At 45.6% G+C, this 25,537-nt stretch overlaps 1 protein-coding gene across 2 annotated transcripts in view; it reads right to left on the bottom strand.

Moving 5' to 3' along the window:
• Positions 1 to 25,141, bottom strand: part of SPMAP2 (sperm microtubule associated protein 2) — a 53,892-nt gene extending 28,751 nt beyond the window's left edge. For both annotated transcript variants that reach the window (XM_069217179.1, XM_069217180.1), the window contains exons 1-4: positions 24,942 to 25,141; positions 17,891 to 18,159; positions 4,166 to 4,224; positions 214 to 271 (exon numbers count right to left, since the gene is read on the bottom strand). In XM_069217179.1, the coding sequence (XP_069073280.1) occupies positions 214 to 271; positions 4,166 to 4,224; positions 17,891 to 17,979 (206 nt within the window). In that variant the 5' untranslated portion in view covers positions 17,980 to 18,159; positions 24,942 to 25,141. The remainder of the gene's footprint in view (positions 1 to 213; positions 272 to 4,165; positions 4,225 to 17,890; positions 18,160 to 24,941) is intronic.
• Between the last annotated feature and the right edge of the window lie 396 nt (positions 25,142 to 25,537).

Raw genomic sequence — 25,537 nt, 5'->3', positions numbered from 1 at the left:
CAGGGACATCAGAGCATTGCAGAGAAAAATGGGAAAGAGGTGTTGATTGCAGGTACGTTATCATACTTTACAGTTTAGCGCGGAAGCACAGATTTTAGGAAGCAGGATATTACAGGTGGGGAAATTAAAGTAAGCAGAAGCTCTGAACACTCCTTTAGCACCAGTCACAACGACTACTGGTTGAGTTCATTCTTTTCAACAACTTTGTCTCACCTGTCTGTCTTGTTTATCTTTTTAGGCCGTGCGAGCTCTTCTTGCCTCGCAGTGACAGCTGCAAAGTAAAACTAAATTGGTGAACTAGATATTTTACTTCAGACAATACTTCAAATATTAACCCACTGTAAAGATCCAAATATCATTCCACTCCTCTGCACAGATCCATTATATACATCGCAGCACTCACAGTATCAAGTATCTCATGTCTGTAGCAAAGTAAAGTTCTGGGAACTGGGCTCCAATCCAGAGGTTAATCCTCAAACTGAGACCCAAAAGTCCAATCCTATGTCCACAAATACAGAGTTGCAATGACCCCAAAACTAGGATCTGAACACAAGGCCCACAAACAAGAGCAAAACTTAACTATTAGCTCAAAAAAACACAATACCAGGGCCACAACTCCATGACCCAACAAAGGTCTTAGACTCGAAGGCATGGCTCAGGCACGCAAACCAACAGAGACATCTAGGTCCTTGTTGGAATGCCCACCTGGTTTGCAGACACATTACTGGTTCTGGAGACCCAGCAGTTGGTCCAGGAAAGGCCCACGAGTGTCTGCAAGTTCACATATTCAATCTGAGGTTTAAAAAAAATAAAAAAAAGATACCCAGTACTTGGGCATCGGATTGGCATGCGCAGAATGGGATGGCTGCAGGCCAAGCCCTCTGGCAAATCCTCACATCACTTGGACAAAGGCAGTTCACTATTTGTGTTGGCTACCTGCTGCTGATTAGGGACAAGGTCATGGCTGCTGAACAATTTATAGATTATGGAGATTACAATACCTTTTGAATTTTATTGTTTTAGATGGTGTTTTGTAACCATAGCTTCACTTTGATTAGCTGCAGGTTTTTAAGAGAACTTCAGAGGCTTTTTTAAACATAATTTAAGGTGCTAGAACAAATCCTAACCATAACTTTGCTTTAACTGTAGCTCATTCAGTGAATTCCTTTTTTTATGCTATACCACATCCAACTTCAATGAATGTATTCAGTTAGCTGCTGTGCACAGTCTGCGGGCGAGTGAAGCGAGGGTTGGCTGCAGTGCCTGCCCTGCATCTAACACTTGTTGCAAGAAGCCTTTGATAGCCAACTAGGCGCTGGACCTTTTTTTTTTTTAGAAATTACTATTTTATTTTTTAGGGGTTTATGAATCCCAATGTGCACTTTCAAACCTTATGCAGGCTTCATTAAAACTTGTAAGGGGTCTGCGAACCTGGCAGGAGTGTGGATCCTGAGACACGGTACGTGAAAATCGGGGGTATCACTGCGGGTTTACGAACGCTGCTGTAGGATCCGCGCACCACTTGGCAAAAGTCTATTGTTTTGTTCATTTTTTACTTCTAGAAGAGGGGATCCTTTTGGTTACCCTTACCTGTGCCAGGGAGTAAAGTCAAGCCGCCCTCATCCCCTTATAGCTTCCTCAATTTCTTTTTCAGGACATGTGGAAAGAGCCTCACATTCTGAAATGGTGCCCAAAATAATATTTTTTCTGTTATGGCTAGCCAATGTGGTGCATAGACCCAAATAGATGATGGGAAAAAAGCTTCTGCGTCGAATCAGATTAAAAAAAATATATATATTTGTGTCTGCAGACAGTCTGTGGATGATCAACAGACTATTGGTTTAGATATCTTACTTTTTAATCCTTTCACGCCCCTGTGACATACTTTTGCAACACTAAAGCTTGGTATAATTCTGTTCAGGTATTTTTCTTTTTTGGAAACCAATGAATCCTATGGGAGTTAAATTGGGAAGTCATTGTTTGATGCGCCTCCCCCAAAGTATCTGCATAAAACTTGCAATACAGAACCAAAATTAGATGATATTTTTATTTGAAAGTTCAGTGCAGACTCATAAAATGGTGACAAAGATATTAAGAATACAAAAAAAAAAACACATTTTCAATAGACACACTGGCCTAACCACAACTACACACTAGCCTTTGTCATTTTATGGGCCGGGGAGGGGTAAAACCCCCACCTGCACTTTTAGTAATATTTATACACACAGATACATTTGTATGACTTTGAGATGTTCTATTCAATGAGCACTGCTTTCAAGCTCATCAGATCTTAGTTTGACTAATAATGTGTTATCCGCTGGCTGAAAGACACACAAGTTTGTGATTGTTTTTTCTATTACGGCTCCTATGTATTCCAACCATTTTAGGTATTTGTATTTCTCTTCTGTTTGGTCTCATTCATATCACTTCCACTGTGGCTCCCTAAGTTAATTTTGACTAGAGTTGGAACCCCTCTTTCCACTTACTCAGCCACACTTGCAAGTTATGGGCCTTACCATCTATTTAACATAGCCTTTTCTGTGTAGCTAGGTACTGGGTCCTTGCATCACTTTGCACCACAGCCCTATATTCTCCCAGTATACAGTATAGTTGCCTCTGAGCCACTGGATTGATCTGGAGTCCTATGTCCCATTGTCTTCTCAACAGTTTTTCCTGTAGATCATTTACTTTTACCCACCTGTCACCTGATCACAGCCTTGAACCATTCCTAAAGGACCTCTGACCTTTACAGCAATCCTTCATTGCACTAAAGGTACCTAGTTGTGGTGTCCCTCACTGCTTCTGTCACCTATCCTATCCAGCTATTTAACCTCCAGCCAGTTCTTCCCCTCTTTGTCTTGTACATGCCAGTGCTAAGCTTTCAGATAGCCACCTTGACTTAAAATGCTCCTAGTGATTCTGGAGAATTCCAGTCCTGGTATGAATAAATAACTCAGCAGGGGGTGAGTGGTGGGCGTCAATGTAATGGGAGTGCTGGGTACTTCTAGATGCAGCTATCCCCTTGCATCTATCTGTCTGTAATCACTCACAAATTTGGCCAATCTTGCCTAGTTTTCCTCCTTGTTTTGACACCTACTTGATGTGACATCCATCGTGTCCTTAAGGTTGCCCCTACAATGGGCACCATGTCTGGGCTTGTCAAGGAGCATTTGGTCCACTTCTACCAAAACTCTGTCTGGGAATGCCAGGGAGTGGGGCGTGAACAAGGATGAATATGTATGCCTGTTTAACACATGTGCCTGTAACCCCAGTAACAGTCATTTGTGTCTCAATGTTTTCATGATTGTGAAGAGAAGAACGTTTCTCACCAACAACAGCACCACTCCCCTTGATCCCACTGTAAATCCTGCAATCACCAGGGGCTTGTCTAGGGATCAGCACTCTGTGCCTGGCGTATGCGTCTCTTGCAGGAGTACTACAGCCAGCTTATGTTTTATGCCCACTCTTGCAGCAGGAAAGTATTCAAATGTGCACACTCTGTTGTTTGCATGGGGGCGTGACAGAACCCAAGCTGCTCATGCACTATTCTCATTAAAGAAGCACATGCACAGGAAGGTCCGCAGAGAAGTAGACTATACTTAGAATTACCCACCAAGGTCCTTACAGGAAGAATCAGTGGGCCCACAAAGTATGTAAGGGAACGTTACAGCAGAGGCATGGTTGGAATTGCCCTCCTATAAGGGTGGGTGGTCTAGCCTTCCTCCAAAGAGAAGCAGATGTTCATTCGCGCAATCTCTTAAGTGTAGGCGAGACCACAGTTGCACACACTGTAAGCACAGGAGAGACCACACTAATTTTATGTGTGCATGTGCACTCTGTATTTGCCTCTTTGCGGAGACCCTAGAAAGACCCCATGAATGTTGAGGTGTCACACACAAATACACAGTATGAGCTTTCAGTACATGCATAAAGTGTATTTCCAAGTGCAGGTGCTTTACCAGAACTAATAAATAAAGGCTATGGTGGAAGTAAATCTTTCTGCTTCAGCGATCTGCTTTTGATACTCATTTTCTCAGGCTTCATTCATGATGCTCATCACAAGTCTGTGAACCAGGTGTTGAATCTGATTTACAACAACTCAGGTGCTTTCCCCTTGGTCATGTTACCAGAACTTCATGAGGAGCAATCTAGCCATTCGTCCTACCTGGAACTGTTATTTGTTGAGTTTTCGGAGGCAGCTTATCCAGCCAATATACAGATTTTCTGAAATGATAACCAAATTACATTATCAGTCAACCTTTAGTTTTACATTCTCAGACCACAACCTGTCTCAAAAAGTGCCTTCCCACTGTGTTCCTAAATCTGTACATGAATAATTGACCTAGACTTTCAAACTAGTGAGTTTCTCTATCCTTCCTTCTATCGCATGTCTTTCCTTACCCTCCATCCACTGCATGCTGTACTCTTTTGGAATATAGCTTACTCAAAGTCACATCTGTCTGCCTTGCTTTCTAGTACTGTATTACTGCAAACTGCCCACACCTCTTTCAGTAGATCACAAGTTCTCTGTTGAAACTATAACCATGAAACCTAACCACAACAAATCTCCTCTAGCCTGTCTATTCACCCCATCAACCAATAACGTGAACTCACATCCTCCACACATAGGGCCTCATTATGACCCTGGCGGGCGGCGGAGGCCGCCCGCCAGGATCCCGCCCTCCAAATTACCGCGCCGCGGTCAAAAGACCGCGGCGGGTATTACGAGTTTTCCCCTGGGCTGGCGGGCGGTTCCAGTTAAACCGCCCGCCAGCCCAGGGGAAAACGACCTTCCCACGAGGATGCCGGCTCGTAATCGAGCCGGCGGAGTGGGAAGGTGCGACAGGTGCTACTGCACCCGTCGCGTATTTCACTGTCTGCAAGGCAGACAGTGAAATACATTTTGGGGCCCTCTTACGGGGGCCCCTGCCGTGCCCATGCCATTGGCATGGGCACGGCAGGGGCCCCCAGGGGCCCCGCGACCCCCCCTACCGCCATCCTGTTCATGGCGGCTTTCCCGCCATGAACTGGATGGCGGTAGGGGGGGTCAGAATCCTCATGGCTGCGGAGCGCGCTCCGCAGCCATGGAGGATTCCAATGAGCAGCGGAAAGTCAGCGGGAGACCGCTGACTTTCCGCTTCTGACCGCGGCTGAACCGCCGCGGTCAGAATGCTCATTGGAGCACCGCCAGCCTGTCGTCGGTGCTCCCGTGGTCGGTGGCCCTGGCGGCCACCGGCCGCCAGGGTCAGAATGACCCTCATAGTTCCTCTGAATTTAATCTATAACATAGAAACTAGAGTAAAGGCGTCAAATTGTTCTTTGAGCGCACAGGAACAATAACCAAAAACAACTAACAATAACCACTGAATTTATCACTAACCTTGGGTTCTATAGTACTACCCCTGACAAGCAGTTGAAGCACTATAGAGTGGGTAACATGCTGCCATGCTTTGTCTGGGGTAGTAAGCGCTATATAAGTGCAATTACAGTACAATACACCCTGAGAAGTGCTACTAAGACGTGTGGTTGGCACCTAGCAGAATCAAGAGTTCCTTTTACCTCATCAGTCACCCACATTGATGTATTTCAGTTCAGGAGACAGTACTGAACAGCGGTCCTACTATTAGAATTGTGTTAAATCTCTGGGCTTCACCATGGACAAATGCAGTACATTTGAAGCTCACAGTAACTCATTAGCCAGAAGGACACAATTTCAACCTGGCGTTCTTCGATACATCCAACAGTTACTCCTGGATACATTATTCAAACAATTAGTTTGCAGTTAGTATACGCAGATTATATGTCAAAAGACGCTGCACAAGGGAACACCTGCAGCTTTCTGTGTCATTTAATAAAACATTCCATAGAAGAAAGACACTTTGTATAGTGTCCTGTGAAGAGTCCATTGAAGAAAGGCCTCTCTCCTAGCCTCCAACATGTGTTGAGACTCTCTGAGAACAGAATGCATATAAGACACAGAAGAAGATGATGATGATGATGCGCGAGAGCCCCTTTCTCATCTTGTGTTTCTGTGATTATTTTTCTCTCTTCATCCTCACCTAACCTCTTCTGGGGCGCAATGTGCCCCCTGAAGCCCCTAAGGCACAAGGCCTCCCACCCTTCAGGAGCTCTATTATGCCCAAGGCAAATAAATATCTGTAAGATACAGGAAATTCCCGGGCTCCTCAACAGATTCTGCTGAACCTCTTGTGGGGTAACCAGATATCTCACCGAGAAGATTCCTCTCCATTACATTTCTCATGGGAGAAACAAAAGACATTCCATAGTAGTAACACCTCATGTGCTAACTTGCAAAGGAAGATCCCTTGTCTGATAATTATACATCCACCAAAGGAAGATCAATCATGTGCTAACCAGGCTCCACCGAGGGAAGATCTCTCATGTGCTTATATGACTCCTACCAAAGGAAGATCCTGACTGCAATGAACAGACTTTCCATGAAGGAAGATCCCTCTTGGTTAATTAGACCCACTGAAAGAAGATCCCTTGTGTGAAAACCAGACACCCACCAAAAGAAAATTGTTAATTTGCTAACGTGTACCACCAAAGGAAAATCGTTCATGTGCTAACGAGTCTCACCAAAGGAAGATCGTTCAAGTGCTAACAAGTCCTACTAAAGGAAGGGCAAGACTTTACCAAAGATCGTTCACATGCTAACCAGACCCATCAAAGGAAGCTCACCTCTGTGCTAAACAGATCCCACCAAAAGATGATCTCTCTTGTAGCCTCTCATGAATGTCAACAAGAGGGCTCATCAAAAGGAAGAGCAGTGTCACAATCTAAAGAGATTGGTCGCAAAAGGCGATCGTCCCCATAGTCTTCTTATGGCAAACAAAACACCCCATTGAAAGGAGACCCATCCTCTTCTTCCTAACACCCAACCAAAGGGAGACTCTGGCTGGCTGGTGCTCTGATCCCACTAAAGGTAAAACATTGTTGTGTGCCATTGGGATCTCACCAAAGATAGGCTGTATTCAGTGCTAACTTTGTGCCAATGGTTGCAGGTGGTGGCACCAGCACTCTTACTTTAGGCCCAGGACTTATTTTTAATGATCAACTTTGCACCAGAGAAAGAAAGAGAGAAAAGTAGAACAGCCAGAAAGGAGGTAGAACAAGATATGCAGTGAGAATGCTAGGATGAGAATTGAAACTGTAAGAGTGAAAGAAGAGACAGGAAGTATAGGGTAGCAGAAGAAAACGGCATGCAGGGGAATCAAGACTCTGCATCCTTAATATTCAGTAATCCCAACATTTGACAGCACCACAGAAAGCTCCTAAGAAAAACATATGTCCCCTGCACCTATTCTTTTATACTGGTTAAGCACGCCTGCTCTTGTGAGTCCTAAGGAGTCCACTAAAGGAAGACCATCCTGTTGTGCTACTGTCACTCAAATTCCCATCAAATGAAGAATGTTCTTGTGCCCCATGAGACACCCCTGATAATGGAACACCCTCTTTATAAGTCATAGGGACTTCATCTCTAGCAGCTGAAGAACCTGCTCGTGTGCTATTGATCCCTCTGCAAATGGAGCACTCCATGTGTTCTATTGTAACACAGTAAAGGGAGACCATACCCACGTGCGATTGGGTGTCCAACAACCTCATGACAAGATTCTATCCAGGTGATTTGAGGACCTCGTAAAGCAGACCATCCATATTTGCAAATGGGACACCATCTTCAGCAAAGTGAGATCTTCCCAGGTTGCTATGCAAGACCCCCAGAAAAGGAAATGGACACCTTCCTCATTTGAGATGAGGACCCTTCCTTATAAAAAAAAAAAAAGGCCTTCCTTGTGTATTATTGGGACACCCACCAAAAAGATGCCTTGCTCATGTGCTATCTGGACCACACCAAAGTAGAACCCCTTGAATGCCAGTGAGAGCCCATCAAAAGGAGAATCTCCTTACATGGATGTGAGATCCCATCAAGACATGACCTCACCAACGGAATGCCTCTATATATCCTTTCACAGAAGGAAGTATCTGATAACCAGGAGTCCCAATGGACAGAGACCTCTACAGGCGTGCTATCAAAGCACTTCATTCTAGAAAGCACATCCCAGACAAATGCAGATTATAAATCAAACTTAACCCAAGATCAAGGTCCCTGATTGCACTGCCTTGGCTCTCATTTTATTAGCACTGCCCCCACAGCATATCACTGTTACATTTAAATCATGGTTGGTTGCTTCGCATTAATAGCAAACATGGTAATCGAGGATTTAGAAACTTCCCAAACTGATGGTTTTCTCCTCTTTCTTCAATTGCTTCATCCCTTGCTACTTACATCTTTATGTCTAATGTTTTATGCCTTACATCCTATGTCTGAGATGGAGAGACAATCTAATCCTGCAGTGAACTTCTGCACTGCCACAAAGATTAACCACACTTAAAAGAACGCACACCAGGGCTGCGGGGGCCTGATCCTGGAGTGATGTTCTGTATTAGCAACGAGTTTCTGTCTAATCGAGCCACAAAAGAGGCCACCACAGTGCTTGCAAACCTCTTTAAAGAGTTCTGCTCTTGGAGAAGATTACGTATGAAAGTAAAGAAAGAAGTGCCATGAACTATCTACAGTGGGTGCCCTTCTCTTAATGAAGTTTATGTCATAATTAAAAAATGAGGAAAAGTTTCCTCAATAGCTGAAAAACGGTCAGGACCCTCATTAGCTATTACTACATCCGAGCTATTTTATATAGTTTATTTTTAGAAATTTGTAGGGCACATACTATGAATGGAATGGTCTCTAGGTGGCTGACCAGTCTTGCCTTGGTCATGATTTTCAGTGAGAGCTGGGCACTGTGTGTACCAAGAGCGTAGAAGCAGGACTCGATAAGCTGCACTACAGTTACATCTGTGCTGATCACTTACTAGATATTTGCAACTGTTTAAAAAATGGTGCAGTCCTCCCGCAGTCAGGCACCATGGTTGTGGACAACTACTACGGAACCTCACTGCATCTTCTACTCATTATAATACTTGGATGTACCTCATATATGATATGATTGTCCAGTTTTACCTAGGAAGTGGAGCCAAAAATAAACTGAAAATATGTATAAAAATAAATTTTTATTACATCAATAATATACTTTTTCATATATACATCTCAAGAACATACATAAACACATGGTATTCAAATCATCAAATGCAGTATGGTACGCTGAAATAGAACACAACTATTAGACCAATGCTCATCCACCCCAGGAGCCTCACACAGCCTCAACCATCCACATTCATACAGTCATACACAATCAAACACAGTCAACCCAAATAAAACATACATTTTGTAATATACTTAACAAAGGACTGTCTATACAGTTATGCAGTAACTCAATCCTATAGCCAATTTTACATTACAATGACCTTAGTATAACTTGAGGGTCCCATTCTGTAAACAATACCTCAAACAACTAGTGATTGATAATTGCTTAGATGTAAGACACCATCCAAAATGCAAATTTATTTGTATAAATTTGAGCTTGGCAACTTCAATATCTACTATGAATATATTAGTAGATGTTCATATAGATAGCTTGCAGACCGTTGTTGAGCACCAACGTGCATTTGGGTGGAATGCCGCACTCTGCGGGAACCACCTTCCTCAAGGCGTAAGCATTAAAAGAATAGATGCAAGACCCAAGGGCTGTCTCTAAATAATTCAAAAACTGATAATCAAACAGGCTTCAAATCCAGGTATGTATTTGGTATTGGCATTCCAATCTTTCTTTTCCCCTAGTTGACCTTACCCCGTCAATGGTTATCTGTGGTTTTCTATATATGTATTTGCTTTGACAATGCGTGTCTAGGATTTGGAGCCGGTTTGATTATCATTTTTTGCATTATTTGGAGACAGCCCTGGAGTTTTACATCTATTCTTTTAATGGTTATGCCCTGAGGGAGGTGGTTCCCGTGGAGTGCGGCTTTCCACCGAAATGCACATAGGCACTCAACATTGGACCTCAAGCTACATATAGGAACATCGACTAATATATTCATAGTAGTTATTGAAGTTGCCAACCTCAAATTTATACAAATACATTAGCGTACTGGATGGTGTCTTACGTCTAACTAACTATCAAGCACTAGTTGTTCAATGTGTTGTTTACAGAATGAGACCCTTAATTTACACTAAGGTCACTGTAATGTAAAATTGGCTAATGGATTGAGTAACTGTATAACTATATAACTGTATAGACAGACCTCTGTTAAGTAGATCACAAAATGTATGTTTTATTTGGGTTTCATGTGCTTGGTTGTATATGATTGTATGAATGTGGATGGCTGAGGCTGTGTGAGGCTCCCGGGGTGGATGAGCATTGGTCTAATAAGTGTGTTCTATTTCAGCGTACCATACTGTGTTTGATGATTTGTATACTATGTGTTTATGTATCTTTTTGAGATGTATATATAAAAAAATATATAGTATGTAATAAAGGTGTATTTTGATATATATTTCTTTTCAGTTTATTTTTTGGCACAACTTCCTAGGTAAAACTGGAACATCGTATTGTATATGAGGTATATCCAAGGATTATAATGAGTAGCAGATGCAGTGATGTTCTGTAATAGTTGTCTATTATCCCCTGGAGACTGCTCTCCGCATAAGTACAGGGGCCCTTTTCTGTTGTGATACCAAGGCTGTGAACACCATGCTCAGCACTTGTTTAAGCATTCACCCTGCCTAGACTGTACTGCCATTTCTATGCTTGCTAACTCCTTCAGGGATGTTCTGCAAGCTGTGAGTAGCATTTGGTAAGAAAGGTGGCAGGACTCAAGTGTTCAGCTCTGGCCAAAGGATGTTAAACTTGGCCTTCTTTATGTGGCAAATGGAAACCACGAGTTTCTGGGAAAGGACATGGACAAGCTTTAAACACTGTCCATGCAAAGATGGTGATCAAGATAGAGTTATGACCAGAGAATATTATCAGACGTTCCTAGTCCAACATATAGTACTGCCTTTTCCTATGATGATGCTAGCTCCTGTTTGAATTATATATAAGAAGGCATTCATGAGAGATAGATAAGTCGCAAAGGATTTGTTTCCTTATTTTTTGTCACTATCTTTGTCCCCTTGCTGCTGTTTCCCCCTGATTTTTGCTTCTGGCAGCTGGAACTTCTACCGAGTCCACTTCAGGATATTGGTGCTTGGCTCTGTCCTCTTCCCTGTTGTCAGCAGGAGTCTGGTGCCTTTTTATTAACTTTTTTATCAATCTTCATCTTCAATCAAGACCTATATGACTACTAACTGAGATGCTCTTGAAGAGACACTTGTCATCTTCTGTTTTGGAGTGGAGCCAGAAAGACACCATACTTTCAGGCCCTTATGGGATGTTATGTTTCGCATCCATACCCACACTGGACATTAAGGGGGTTATTACAACTTTGGAGGAGGTGTTAATCCGTCCCAAAAGTGATGGTAAAGTGACGGATATACCACCAGCTGTATTACGAGTTCCATAGGATATAATGGACTCGTAATACGGCTGGTGGTATATCCGTCACTTTACCGTCACTTTACCGTCACTTTTGGGACGGATTAACACCTCCTCCAAAGTTGTAATAACCCCCAGTGTGTTTCCAGGAAACTTGGCTGTGCGACGAACCCGATCCAGTCAATGGTTTCATGAGACTCTTCAGGTGAGCAACACAGCAACGGTTAGGACGTCCATCAGGCGGTCTAATAACCTTACCCTCAACAAGAATAGCAAATAAGTTTATAGACATAGAGACTAAGGGGGTTATTACAACTTTGGAGGAGGTGTTAATCCGTCCCAAATGTGACGGATTTACCACCAGCCGTATTACGAGTTCCATAGGATATAATGGACTCATAATACGGCTGGTGGTATATCCGTCACTTTACCGTCACTTTTGGGACGGATTAACACCTCCTCCAAAGTTGTAATAACCCCCTAAATTTGGACTTGGACGTAGTTCATAGCTTGCATGCTCTTCTTCTAAAGTGAGGCTACATGCCACCACACACTTAATATGCATGCATTTTGACTATGGAGTCCCATGAATAGCTTCCATAAATGCACTATTCTGGAGTGCGGTATATTGGTTCTATAAAAACTCACATACATGCTTCTGCTTCTGTTCTGAGACCACAGATTTCCAGTAACTCTGACCATCCTGCAGGTAAGAGGATTGGCGTACACAGTCTCACCATGCAGATTACCTCAGGAGTGGAATGTATGGCTTCCATGAGACCACTAAGCGTTACGACTACTCCGGTGGAATATAACTCCTTTGTCATTTTTTTAGGTTGCTCTAGTTTTTAAATAGATAAGACTGCTAATATGAGTAAGTTCAGGGAGACACAAAATCATAAAAACGCAGGGTGGTGTGAGAAGCCTGTTACACTAAGATCCCTAAAACTGGTAAAAAGATTTGTGTAAGCATCACAAGTTGAGCACAAGAGTGTTACATTAAGAGGTGCCATCTTGGAAGTAGGTTAAAAACAAAACATTCAGTATGTATTAGGTGTGTATTAGAACACCTGGCAGCCGTATTGTGTCCAGCATACTCCCAAGGTGGTTCTTCCTAAGGTGACGTTCTAGAGGTCACCTTGTGATGTCACACGAGTGAGTTAGGAGGATAGTTTATCTCCCTTGTGGTTGCCGGGACTCTGGGTGTGCGTCCGGAAGAAGATTTGGTACCTCCAGCATCGCATGTTTTACGTGGATGGTGGTAGTTGGCATCATCTTCAGTAGGTGTTGAGCGATCTTGTACAGAAGAGTGGGTTTATTTTCCCGCTCCATATAGCATTTGGGGTTAAGCTTGTAGGTACCATTTGCGTCCCGCCGTTTGGGCTCACTACTACTTTACTCATTATTTTCCATCAACAGTGGTAAGGGTGAATGATTTTCTTCTCCAAGCTCATTGATTCTGCTATATATTTCCTTCTTTTAAGGACAGCAAATTCGCAAACATGTGGGTCTTCTATTAATTCTCATTGTTCACCTTACTTTTTAGGTGGTCCACCTATGTTTTGCAGGTCCAGCTATTAAAACCATTGACCACTGGTAGGCTTTCAACTGGTGGCGATGCGGTACATATGAGTACACTTGGTTTATTCTCTCACAGATTGATTTTTACAATGTTGCGTTCAATGTTTGACCACCCAATTTGTTTGTCTCCCCCTTTCTTTGTTCAGGAGCGGTGTGCTATTTTGGACAGTATGGTCCTCTAGCCCTGATGAATTTGCCAAAATATTGTCTTGGCAATGAAACATGTTGGCAATTTGTTACTCTGTGCTCTGAGCATTTAACCTTTTTAACCATGCACGAGGGTCTATGTGTTAAACATTATTGGCAGTCCTTCAAATACATTGTTAGCTGTTCTTAGAGAGTGAGATGAGAACACTCTATCCTGGGGACCTTACACCTGCAGTGTAGGAGGCTGGCCCTCTATGTAGTGTGCAAAACTAGGCACACTGTGCAGAGGGTCCAGCCAACCACCCGTTGGTTTCCAGAGGTAAAAAATTAGACCACCTAATGCTCCAATTTGTAAGGTAGCTGGTCAAGCAGTTGGCTAATCCAGGAGATGTGCTAAGCATTTGTTGTACTCACAAATCCAATCATGCACCACACACACTCAATGAATAACTCGAGACCAGAATTCAGAGTTTTATATAATCTTTAAGACCAAAATGGTTAAGATATGTTAAGTACTTTTTGAGTTATGATTTTTCAAAGTTTTAATAAAGTTAGTCTTCTGTGCGTAATTATGCACCATAGGAATCAATAGGCAGTCACTTTTAAAAATGCATTAAAAATCATATAGTTGAGTTACCAGTCTCTTTATTTGCAGGATAGTTGATGCAGTCGGTGGGCACCTTGTGCTGGCTTGAGAGTCTCAGGCGGCTCCCGGATCTGGCAGGAGCAGAGCTGGAAAGTCTTTTGGCAAAGGGCCACTTGGAGGGGCCACCTGGAAAAGGAGATGGTTTGCAAACTTAAAGGTGGTGCCTTGGGGTCCCCTGGGGCTGTCGAGGTCACAAGGGGTTGGGGACCTGTGGAGCACAGCTGGTTCCTCATTTCAGGATGGCCGGTGCAGGGTGAGTTGGTGATCCAGGAGCTGTGTGCAACTGAGTCCTTTGGAGCTGGAAGTAAGTCTCTTTGAGGGCTGCTTACAGGACAACAGGGGCACTCTGGCAGGAGGTCTGGGTGTTTCTGAAGTCCCTGGACTGGGGCTTCCTCTTGATCCTTTTTCAGCTCTGAGTGAGCTGGTTTTCTGGTTGTCTGACGTCACCTGACCAGTACCAAGAGTATTGGCGTAACTCGGCCACTGGAGGGCGCAGTGCCTCCAAGCTTGGCACACTTGTAGGCCTCGTCTGGGCTGTCATAGATGTTGTCGTCAGGTCCGGCTGCGACTTCTGGTTGCAGAGAGATATCAGCCGGTCAGTGAAGTGACCCTCATTGGCTTGGTTGTTCTTGCTTGGTTGTCAAGTGGTGCCTTCACTCAGAAGGGAGATCTGGGGCGGTTTGTGAAGCCTGGAGGTCCCCTGGGTTTCTTGGGGTCAGTCCGGTGTCCAGCAGTGGTGATTTATGGGTCCTGGGTGCAGCAGGCAGGATTTGGCCCCTTTTCTTGACCAGCAGGTCCACAGTTCTCTTAATTTGGATCTTCTTTGGTGCTGGTCTTCTTTGTCCTTTGAAATCTGATTTCTTGGTCTAGGGAGCCAACTTAATACTGAATTTAGTGGGCATTTTAGTGGGACACTTACCTTTGGGTGGCTACACCCACTACAGTGACCACTTCCTGTGGGAAGGGTCACTACCCTAAACCTCATTGGCTATTTTCCTGCCATCCAACATGGAGGAAAATTAAATGGAGGGTCCACTTCGCCTGCAATCCCCTACGAGTGGTGCATGCCCAGCGAGAGACCTCCTCCTACCCTTTGCGTGGTTTACTGCCTTTGCCCCCGGCAAAAGTGGGGGTTGACAAAGAGGGAAGCCATCTGCTGCTAGCAGCAGGCCTGGGGGTCGAGTTTCAAGGGTGGTAGCCCTTTGAAGCTCACTGCCAGGGCAGTGCACATTCCTGAGGGAGGGGATGTTAGCTCCTCCACCCAGGAAGGGCATTGTTTTACAAACCAGAGAGACAGGGCTCTCCCCCAAGGTTTGTGTATTTGCTGTCTGGATGTGGCAGGCTGGCTGGAACCAGTCAGCAACCATGCCAGGATAGTTAGCTTTTGCAGGGGGCACCTTTAAGGTTACCCCTGGGTACATATTGTAATAAATCCAGTACCAGTTTATGTTTATCATTGTGACTTGTTTGATACCAAACAACCCAGGGTTCAGAGTAGCCATTATGTAGCTGGGAAACTTGTGTTGACCAGTGTCCAGCACATACATTAAAATGGCTGCTCTGTTCCCACTATGTTCCAGGTTTGGCAGGTACACAGTGGGGGCATACTGCTCATGCAGCTATGCCCTCACATTTAACATGGAGCACCCTGCCTTAGAACCGTACGGCCTGCTAGAGGGGTGTCCTACCCATAGTAAGTGCAGTGTATGGGCTAAAGGGCACACAGGCAGTGTGCCAAGTCGAGTTTGTGTGTTAGGTTTGCACCAGAACACTCAGCCTGCTATGGCAGTGCAGGGTGCATCTGGGTGCTTGGCCCTAGAGGGTGGCACAATCAGTGCTGCTGCCCTCAGGGGCTTACCCATAGTACCCCATGTCCTAGGTACCTAAGTACCTTTTACTGGGGACTTACAGTGGTAGCTAAAGGTGTATCTAATTACTTTTACAATGTTTTAGGGAAAGAACACTGACACTGGGAACCTGGTTAGCAGGATCCCAGTGCACTCCAGTTCAAGTTGCATTCAAAAACCAGGCAAAACGTTGGGGGTACTGCAACAAGGTGCCAGTTTCTCACATGTAGCAGCAGGGAGTTATGTAGCAGTCATTCTAAATACAGTTCATCAGGCTGCATTCCCCTGCCTTACCACAGTAGAGCTTGGATTTGGATGGGGGGCTGCATTGGAAATTGATGATTGTAAGTTAAGCCAGTTGGTAGCACAAGCCATCAAACTTCTGGTAGTTGCTCCTGTGAGGCACTTCCTATTTTTTACACAATGTTTTGCACTCTTTGACACCACACATGATTTACATTAGATACACCCTAGGTAGAATGACCCTAAATAACGGGGTAGGGCCTTAATTTTTTTAAGTTTTTGAAGGGGTCATATTATAGATTACTATTTTAGGGGTGTAGGAGAATGGGGTTTTCTTTCTTTTTTGCACTATTTTTCGAGCCTATCTTTTGCTTTCCTCAGCAGCAAGAATATATACACTCCTCTTCTTCTCGACCCATAAACTCATGGAAGACCTTGTCTACCTAGAGGCGGTGCAGGGCATTCTATTATTGTCAGCTACATCATCTGTCTGAGCTGCAAGCTTAGCTTTATCCTTCTCACTGTCTGTAGGAAATAGGTAGAAAGACAATTACATTTCAAGAGACAATGTATACACTGGGAATGGAACAACGAGGCACTCAACCTATCACCAGTGACCCATGGAAAGCAAAACAAGGAGACGTGTGGTAGAACATGAAGGTATACTGCCAGTGGGGGAGGACACTGCGAGGCAAGAGTGCATGGGCACAGAATGGAAGGCTTGGGAAGAGGAGCTGTTTGATGCTGGAACAGGGAGACAGGGTTGTCAAGAGAAGAGAAATGCCTGTGCAGAGGGTCAGGGTGTGACAACTACTGGGAGAAAGCGAGCCACAATGGCAGCGACACTGGGCCAGAGAGGCTGAAAGTGGCACAGTGACAGAGAGAAATACATGTATCCACGAGGAGAAGGAGACAATGGCATACAAAATCTATGAGAAGGTGATACATATAAAGGGACAGAGAGTTAGGAGTATTAGGAGAAGGATACCTGCTCACACCAAACAACACTTATTTTTGCCTAAACTTGCACCTTTATAGCAGCAACATCTCCAATGCCCTCCGAGCCTAAGCAGGGTCGAACACAGAGCTGGACTCCCTTCAACAAGTATTCACAGCACCGTACAAAGCCTTATCTATGACTACAAGAATACAGGGCCACATCAATGGCAGATGTGCATTTTAGACAATCCTATTAACATAACTTACTCAGAAATGTCCTAAGAATGAGCAACCCAAGAATGGGGGGTTATGGTATGATCCTCAGGCCCAGCGTTGTAAAAAGGGAACCCCATGTAAACAGCAGGCAGGCTGGGCACGGTCAGGAGGGTGGCCTACATAGTCTGTATTTGTGGAACGCACAGGTTTTACTTACACACTGCATATGGAGACCTACCTAGTGTGGGACCTGTGCATTCCAGAGACTCATAACATGAGAACCCATGTATACTTGTGTTATAACAAAGACTAGTGCTATGAGAAGTAGATGTGGTCTTGTGGTTTAGTTGCTGGCTCTGAAACACGAAGATCTGAGTTACAATCCTGACTTAGGTAGCTGACCAAACAAAATGCCTGATCCCTGTGCCTCAAACTGCAAATGGGTATAATGCATTGTCTAGAGTGCTTTCTTGTGCTGTCCCACCCTCCATTTTCACTCCCCCATAACTATCACACCTTGTTTCTGTGAGCTTATTGATGCCAACACTGAAAACACAGCACTATTTGTGAACATAATCTAGTTGTTTAGATGTTTTTGCAAAAACAAAACAAAAAACAGTTCTCTATGAAGCATGCCTCAACTCTTATAAGTTTTTGTAATTTCATGTACCTACAATAAACAAATGAAAGTACAACAACCAGGTCTGCAGTAAGTCCATTTCATAGCCTATTGGTTTACATTAAACACATCATTTCCAAAGACATTGCTTGGTTGTCTACCTCCAGCTAACAAAATAAATGACTATATGAACACTCACCTTGGTTTGAACTTCAGGAAATCTACTTTTGGTTGAGAAAGAAAGTCCAGCCTGCTTTCGTGAGGGATGGAAACATGGGCAGAGGCCATGGGGAATCCACAACAGATGGAGTACGCTGGGCAAACACCAACAGTGCAGGTTGGTGGGCATCAGAGTTCACAGTTTCAATTCAGCTGACAAGTTGGGTGCAGTTCTTTCACAACACACTCAGCTCTGTGTCACACAAGCACTCAGGCGGAGATCACCACAGTTCTTCCCGAAATATCTACCTGTCAGGGAATGAAAGAACATGGTTATACACAGTGGCAGCTTGTAATCATTGAAAATGGTGGAATGTAATGCTTGCCTAGAACTCCAGCGGGTGAGTCTGATTTCTTCTATGGTGGGTTCTTCCCTTCAAAAAAATGTTTTAAAAATGGGATCCACTAGCAAATTGTATTCCACAATTTTTACTATTGGTGTGCCAAGACACTGACATCTGATGCTCTCTAGGAATTACCTCAATTTTTTCAAAATGTGCAGTAAAGGTCCGTGTATATGAATAATTACCTCCATTGTACCAAGGCCAGCATTTTGTCATGGGTGCCCTCTTGTTCCATGACCCAAATAGAAAAAAGGTTCTCTAGAATGTTATGTTGAGCATTTTGTCATAGTTGCTTTCACACCTCCTCCCTGCAGGAACTGTAACACCTAGCAGTGAGCCTCAAAGGCTCAGGCTTTGTGTTACAATGCCCAAGGGCACTCCAGCTAGTGGAGATGCCTGCCCCCAGTCACAGCCCCCACTTTTGGCAGCAAGTCCGGGCAGATAATGAGAAAAACAAGGAGGAGTCACCCCTTAGCCAGGTCCACACCTAAGGTGACCAGAGCTGAAGTGACCCCCTCCTTGGAAAATCCTCCATCTTGTTTTGGAGGATTTAGCCCAATAGGGATAGGGATGTGCTCCTCTCCCCAAAGGGAGGGAGCACAAGGAGGGTGTAGCCACCCTCAGGGACAGTAGCCATTGGCTCTTGCCTCTAACCCTAACACACCCCTAAATTCAGTATTTAGGGGCAACCCTGAACCCAGGATTTTAGATTCCTAATGACCTACAAAGAAGAAGGACTGCTGACCTGAAAACCCCACAGAGAAGAAGGAAGACGACAACTGGTTTGGCCCCAGCCCTACCAGCCTGTCTCCTGATTCAAAGAACCTGCAACAGCGACGCATCCTGCGGGCCCAGCGACCTCTGCAGACTCAGAGGACTGCCCTGTAACTCCAAAGGATGACGAAACCTCCGTGGACAATGGCTCTGTCCAAAGCAACAAGAAGAAACCATCTCGAAAGGGACTCTCACCTCACTCCAGAAGCGTGAGTCCCCACCACTCTGCACCCGACGCCCCCGGCCCGTGTCCAGAGAAACCAACACCGCAGAGAGGACCCCCAGGCAACTCCAATGTCGTGTCCACCCTGAGCCGACCTCCCTGCACCCCCACGACGACACCTGCAGAGGGAATCCAGGGGACCCCCCTGACCGCGACTGCCTGGTAACAAAGAACCCGACGCCTGGAAGAAGCACTGCACCTGCAGCCCCCAGGCCGGTGAAGAACCAACCACTGGTGCAGCAGTGACCAGCAGGCGGCCCTCAGCCTTGCCCAGTCGGTGGCTGGCCTGAGAAGCCCCCCTTTGTGCCCTGCCTGCATCGTCAGAGTGACCCCCGGGTCCCTCCATTGATTTCAATACAAAGCCCGATGCCTTGTTTACACACTGCACCCGGTTGCCCCTGTGCCGCTGAAAGTGTATTTTGTGTGCCTGTTTGGGACCCCACCAGTGCTCTTCAAAACCCCCCTGGTCTGCCCCCCCGAGGGGCAGGGACTTACCTGCTAGCAGACTGGAACCGGAGCACCCCTAGTCTCCATAGATTCCTATGTTATTTGGGCCCCTCTTTGACCTCTGCACCTGACCGACCCTGTGTTGCTGGTGCTAGGTGTTTGGGGTTGGCTTGAACCCCCAACGGTGAGCTGCCTATGCCCCAGAGACTGAACTTGTAAGTGCTTTACTTACCTGACAAACTAACCTTTAGTTATCTTCCCCAGGAACTGTTGAATTTTGCAGTGTCCGCTTTTAAAATAACTTATTGCCATTTTATGCTAAACTGTGTACATTACTGTTTTACTTCAAAGTTCTAAATTTACCTATGCCAAGTACCTTACAGTTTATGTACTTAAATGAATTCTGAATCTTGTGGTGCTAAAATAAATTAAGAAAATAATATTTTTCTATATAAAAACCTATTGGCCTGGAGTTAAGTCATTGAGTGTGTGTTCTCATTTATTGCCTCTGTGTGTACAACAAATGCTTAACACTACCCTCTGATAAGCCTAACTGCTCGACCACACTACCACAAATAGAGCATTAGTACTATCTATTATTGCCTCTGTCAAGCCTCTTGGGGAACCCCTGGAGTCTGTGCACACTATCTCTCACTTTGTGATAGCATATACAGAGCCAGCTTCCTACAGTCAAGAATTACCTTAGTGTGCCAGCGACAAGATGTTACAGTGGGTACAGCATATGCCAAGAATTATCTCCCAAACGTCAGCACAAGCATTTTGCAAAAGGTGACCACTATGCTAAGAATGGTGGGCAGTATGCCAGCACAAGCATTTTGCCACATATGTGAAATATGCCAAGACCTACCTCCAATATGCCACGGTCAACATTTTGCCCTGGGTTCTCCTGATGCCAAAAACTATCCTATATGCTGGCGCTAACATTTTGACAAGAGAGCTTCATACGCCAAGAAATACTGTTCGTATGACATGATCACCATTTTGCTAGAGGTGCTTGCCAAGAAACAGATTACCTCCAATATGCTTGTTCCAGGTTTTGCCGTGGGTACTCCATGTGCCAAGAACTACCTTCAGTATGTAAGAGCAAGCGGCAGGCTGGCAAGAGTAACACACTCACTCTCTCTCATGCTCACTTACATTCACTCACTTGCACTCATTCTTGCCCACACTCCCTCTCTCATTCTAACTCACTCATTCTCACTGACTTTCTCATTCATACTCATGTGCACTCACTCATACTCTCTGTCTCTCACATGCTCACTCAGACTCACTCTCACTCAGTTACACTCACTCTTGCTCACTTACTTTAACTCATACACATGCATACGCACATCCACCGTGACACATTCGGTCACTCGCAAGCATGCACACAGTTGTTAGTTTTTCCCACTTATCTTCCACTGCCTGTGAAAGACCATTCCAGCTCCTCAGGGGGCATCCAGCGCTAGAAACACTGGATTGGCCCTTAGGGCAGGCATAGCTCCCTCCGGCCTCAGGCACTGAAGCAGGGTACTGAAAGTCTGCGCATGCACCATGATACTTTTGGCTTATCCACTTCGCCCTCTCCCATCTCGCCAAAGGCTGGCTGGGCTCAGTGAGGCTCCTGAACCTAACTTGTGACGAGATGTGACAGGGTGAGCAGACAGGACAATTGATAGATAGCTGCAGCACTACAGGGCTGAAAGCATAAAACACCTGGGGCTACCAGGGCCTTCGATAATCTGTCTGATGACTGATGGGGGCACATTCAAGTGTCTGCACCAGCATTCACATGTATGTCATTTACTTTAATACAAAGTGGATAAAAGGCTGTTATTCACTACCATATACTGAAAATAGGGTCATGAAACAAGAAGGGTGGAGCCCCGACAGCCATAAGGGTGAGCCACCACTGGTCATACAACAGGACTGAAAGGCCCACCAAACTATCCTTCCTTTCCCCCAACTCCCCTCACATCTGTGCCCTGACCAACGATCAAGCATTCCTTTACATTCCTTACATTAACCCCATTGCCGTCCTTTTCATTCCTTTCAGTTTTTACTTTCTGCTCTTCTCTCTTTCGATCCCGAGTCTTTCTTTGCTCTTCTCCCCATCCTTAATCCTTTTCACGCTTGACAGGTTCCATTCTTCAAACTCTATCCCCCTCTCCCCTTTTCACCCTCCTTTTCTCATCCTCCCCTCGTCCTATTTTCCTCCCACTCTTTCTTTCCATGTTTAAATTCCAAATCAATATTTTCCTTTACTCTCTTCTCTGACTCTAATTCCTCCTTTAAATACTCTTTCCTTCCTGCGTTCAATCCCACAAAACACCTCTTCAATACCCAAATCCCTCTTGCCTCTCCTTTTGCAGTTCTGACTTCTCTTTTCAATCTGCCTCGATGATCTGTTCCCCTTCATTGTCTACAGGGCCATGTTGAGGTAAAAAACGTGCCCCATAAAATGTATTAAAATCAGCCCAATATTCGGCTGAGCTAGCTCATCTGCCTCCATGAGGCTGCCATGGTCTGCAAACAACGTGCTTTTTGAATGGGGTCAAACCATTCATTTCACTGCACAATTGTCCAAATGAATTGGCTAAAAGTTTATAAGGGATGCATGGTGTTCTAAATTGAAATTGTTGAAATGTCCCACTTTTACATTGTCCAACAATACTCAGGATCAATTGTTCCATAGTTGCAAATTGCATCTATTCATGCATGAACACTGTGGGCTACTTGCTCTGGACTGGATCAGATGAGGAGATCTCAGACATCTATACCTGAAATCAGTGCCCAGTTCCACTGACACAGTTGGTGTGACAGCATGGTGATAATGACCAGTCTTCTACAGAGCCACCAGCCAGTGGTACCGCACTGTGCCTCTAGATTTGCTAAAAAGGTCCAATTGCTAGTGGAAGAGCTGGCATAATACACCTTTGCAGAAGGTGCCTAAACATTTAAACCAGGTTTTCCCTTTTTCCTCTACAATCAGTCTTTGTACTGTAATTCTCAGGTCCAAGGTGTGTCTTATTGAGCTGCTATCCTGGGCTCTATAAATACACAAATACAAATATAGTAATTTGTTACTCCTAGGACGCGTCCTTCACTTTCTTTGGCTCACACGCCCTTCTCTGCTAATTACCAACTTTACATCTTTGTCCTCTTCAATTTGTTCTTACTGCCTCTTGCCTCTTTGGCTTCTCCTTCCCTTTTATGCAATGTTCACCTCAACCCCTTCTTATTTCTTCCTTGCCCTTTTTCGATGCATTGGTATTGGTGGCCCTATACAATGTTATGTTGTGTTAGATTGATTTGTATTGTGTGCTAATTGCCCCATAGGGTATCAAGGCACTTGGGCAGGTGTGTGGTCTCCTAGGTGCTGATATGAGGAGCCAGGTCTTAAGCTACCTGCGGAACACAAGCAAGGAAAAGGCTGTGATGGGTAGAGGACTGTTGTTTCAAGTTTTGGATGTGATGTTGGAGAATGATCGACCACCAGTTTTGCTTTTGCGGGTACGGGGAATGTATGTGTGTGAGAATGAGGTGAGCATAAGTGTCTGGTGGGTTGGTGAAAGTGTATGTGGATGTTCAGGTATTCTGGTACTTTGTAGTGAAGAACTCTGTATGTGTGTATGGGAACTTTGAATTGGATGCGCTTGTGAATGAGGAGCCAGTGAAGCTTCTTGAGGTGCGGTGTGATGTGGGTTTGACGAGGGAGGTCGAGTCTGAGTCATGCAGCAGTGCTCTAGAGGGTCTGGAGTCTGTGTAGGAGTTGTTTAGGGATTCTGGCATAGACGGCGTTGCTGTACTCCAGCCTGCAGGTGATGAGTGCTTGCTTGACAGTCCATCTGGTGTTGTGATGCAAACATTTGAAAATCTTTTGCAGCATGCTGTGGATGCAGGAGGTGCATTCTGTGTTGCCTTGAGTCGTCATGTTGAGCTCGTCGTCTAGGATGATCCATAGATTTCTTCCATGGTCTGTGGGTGTGGGTCCTAGGTCCGTTCATAAGACCTATAATAATGCCCTACCTGTGGAACATATGGATTACAATTCTTTCGGATGACCTGATTGGCATCATACCCATGGCTTTCAACATGTCAATGAAGCCAAGTCTTCCGCCCTATCTTAAGCACTGAATTCTGTTTGCCTCCAGCACAGGAAGGGCTAGGAGAGGATGAGAAGTCTGCCCACTGTACTGGAGAAGGACCCATGCTCCTGGGGATGTTCCCCAGAGATTTTCAGTGTGGGGTGGTGATGCCATTTCAAGTCGCTGTGGATTCCTGTGTTACCAGGCCTTGGCTTTCATGCAACAACCTAATGCATCCCAGGTACTAAACGTCTAGTGTTCTTCCATCAAAATAATTAGACTGACACATATCATGCAATGATTTGCAGGAGTGTGGTCCAGGACTAAGAATAGTGTTTGTGATGGTATGGAGGAAGGTATCTTCCTAATCCAGTGTACCTCTATGCCTTTAAGGTGCCCTAAGACTCTGACTCAGTAGTGTCATGTCCATGTGCCAAGGGTCAGGCCTCCTGCACAACATTTCTCATGGTCAGAAAGTCTTTGCTTCTGTGCGCTTGTGCGCCACAGCTGAAAGGGTGCCCACTAGTTTCTACCTCACCACCCAACTTTCAAGCCTCGGCCCCGACCCTTAGACACTGGTGCTGGCCTTCTGCTTACCTCTCCCTCATGTTTAGCCTTCCCTCTCCCTTCCTACCCAGCCCCCCTCACCTCCCTTCCCTGTAACTCCTTCCTTCCCGCGCTCACCTCTTTTTGCATCATGTATACCTCCAACCCTCCTTCGTCCTGCTGGCCTCTCCCCTCATTTCTACCTCCTTCTCTCCCCTCCTTGTCCTCCTCACCTCTCCTGCCTAGTGCTTCTTCCTCTTCACCGCCCTCCCATCCCTTGCATGCCCCCTCTTCTCTCAATTCTGCACCCCCCCCCCGCCCCCCTTGGCCTGCTCGCCTCTCCCTGCCTTCATCTCCCCCCACCCCTTCCACTCCCCTCCAGTGTGTCTGGACAGGACTCCCCTCCCACATGTAAACACGGCAGGTACCTCCTGCCCTCCGCATCATTTCTGCGCCCTCTCTCTCTCCATCCCTTGCCCTGTCCTCTCCCTGGTCCAGCCTGCCCTTCCCGCCCTCCACATGTCCTGCTCACATGACAGGGCCCGCGCCTCACGGGTAAACACACCAGGTACCTCCCTCCACACCCACATTCCTGGGTCTCTGCCTTACCTGCCCTCCGCCCGGTCCCTTCGTCCCTCCGCCGCCGCTGACCGCAGAGTCCCCACTTCCTGCCCCGTTACCAGGCGACGCTGGACGCCAGGAAATCACCAGGGCAACCGCTTGACGTCACAACCCCATGTGGCCAGGTCCCTGGTCACGTGAAAGCCGGAGCGGCGTCAAGATGGCGGAGAGGCTCAAAAGCGCGGGAAAGTCAGACATTTGAGGTAAGCGGAGCACGAGCTGAACAGCAGCCAGCGGGTGCGAGGAGGTGGGAAAAGCGACCAATCGGAAAATAGAGCGCGTGCCAAAGACGCGGAACCGTCCAATCAGAAATCAAAGTCGCCGGAAATGGCTAGGGAAGGGCCAGCCTACCGCGACCGTTGGAAGGGAGTGCAGACGGGAAGGGCTCTGTCTTCAGGTAAAAGCGCGGCCTCTGCCCTCGGAACAGGGCGCGCTCTTCACAATATCGTGTTATATCGAGGTAGCGCGGGGGTGAGCGTGCCTTCATTTTTTTCGCCTCGCAAAGCATGTGTTCTCTCAAATTCAGACACCCATACTCAATCTTACATTGTGAAATTATTCGGCCCTGTTCTTTCACGCACTCA

The sequence above is a fragment of the Pleurodeles waltl genome, chromosome 12 (genome assembly GCF_031143425.1).
Source record: "Pleurodeles waltl isolate 20211129_DDA chromosome 12, aPleWal1.hap1.20221129, whole genome shotgun sequence".
In the NCBI taxonomy this organism is placed as follows: Eukaryota; Metazoa; Chordata; class Amphibia; order Caudata; family Salamandridae; genus Pleurodeles; species Pleurodeles waltl.
This window is presented reverse-complemented; position numbering and strand designations above follow the sequence as displayed.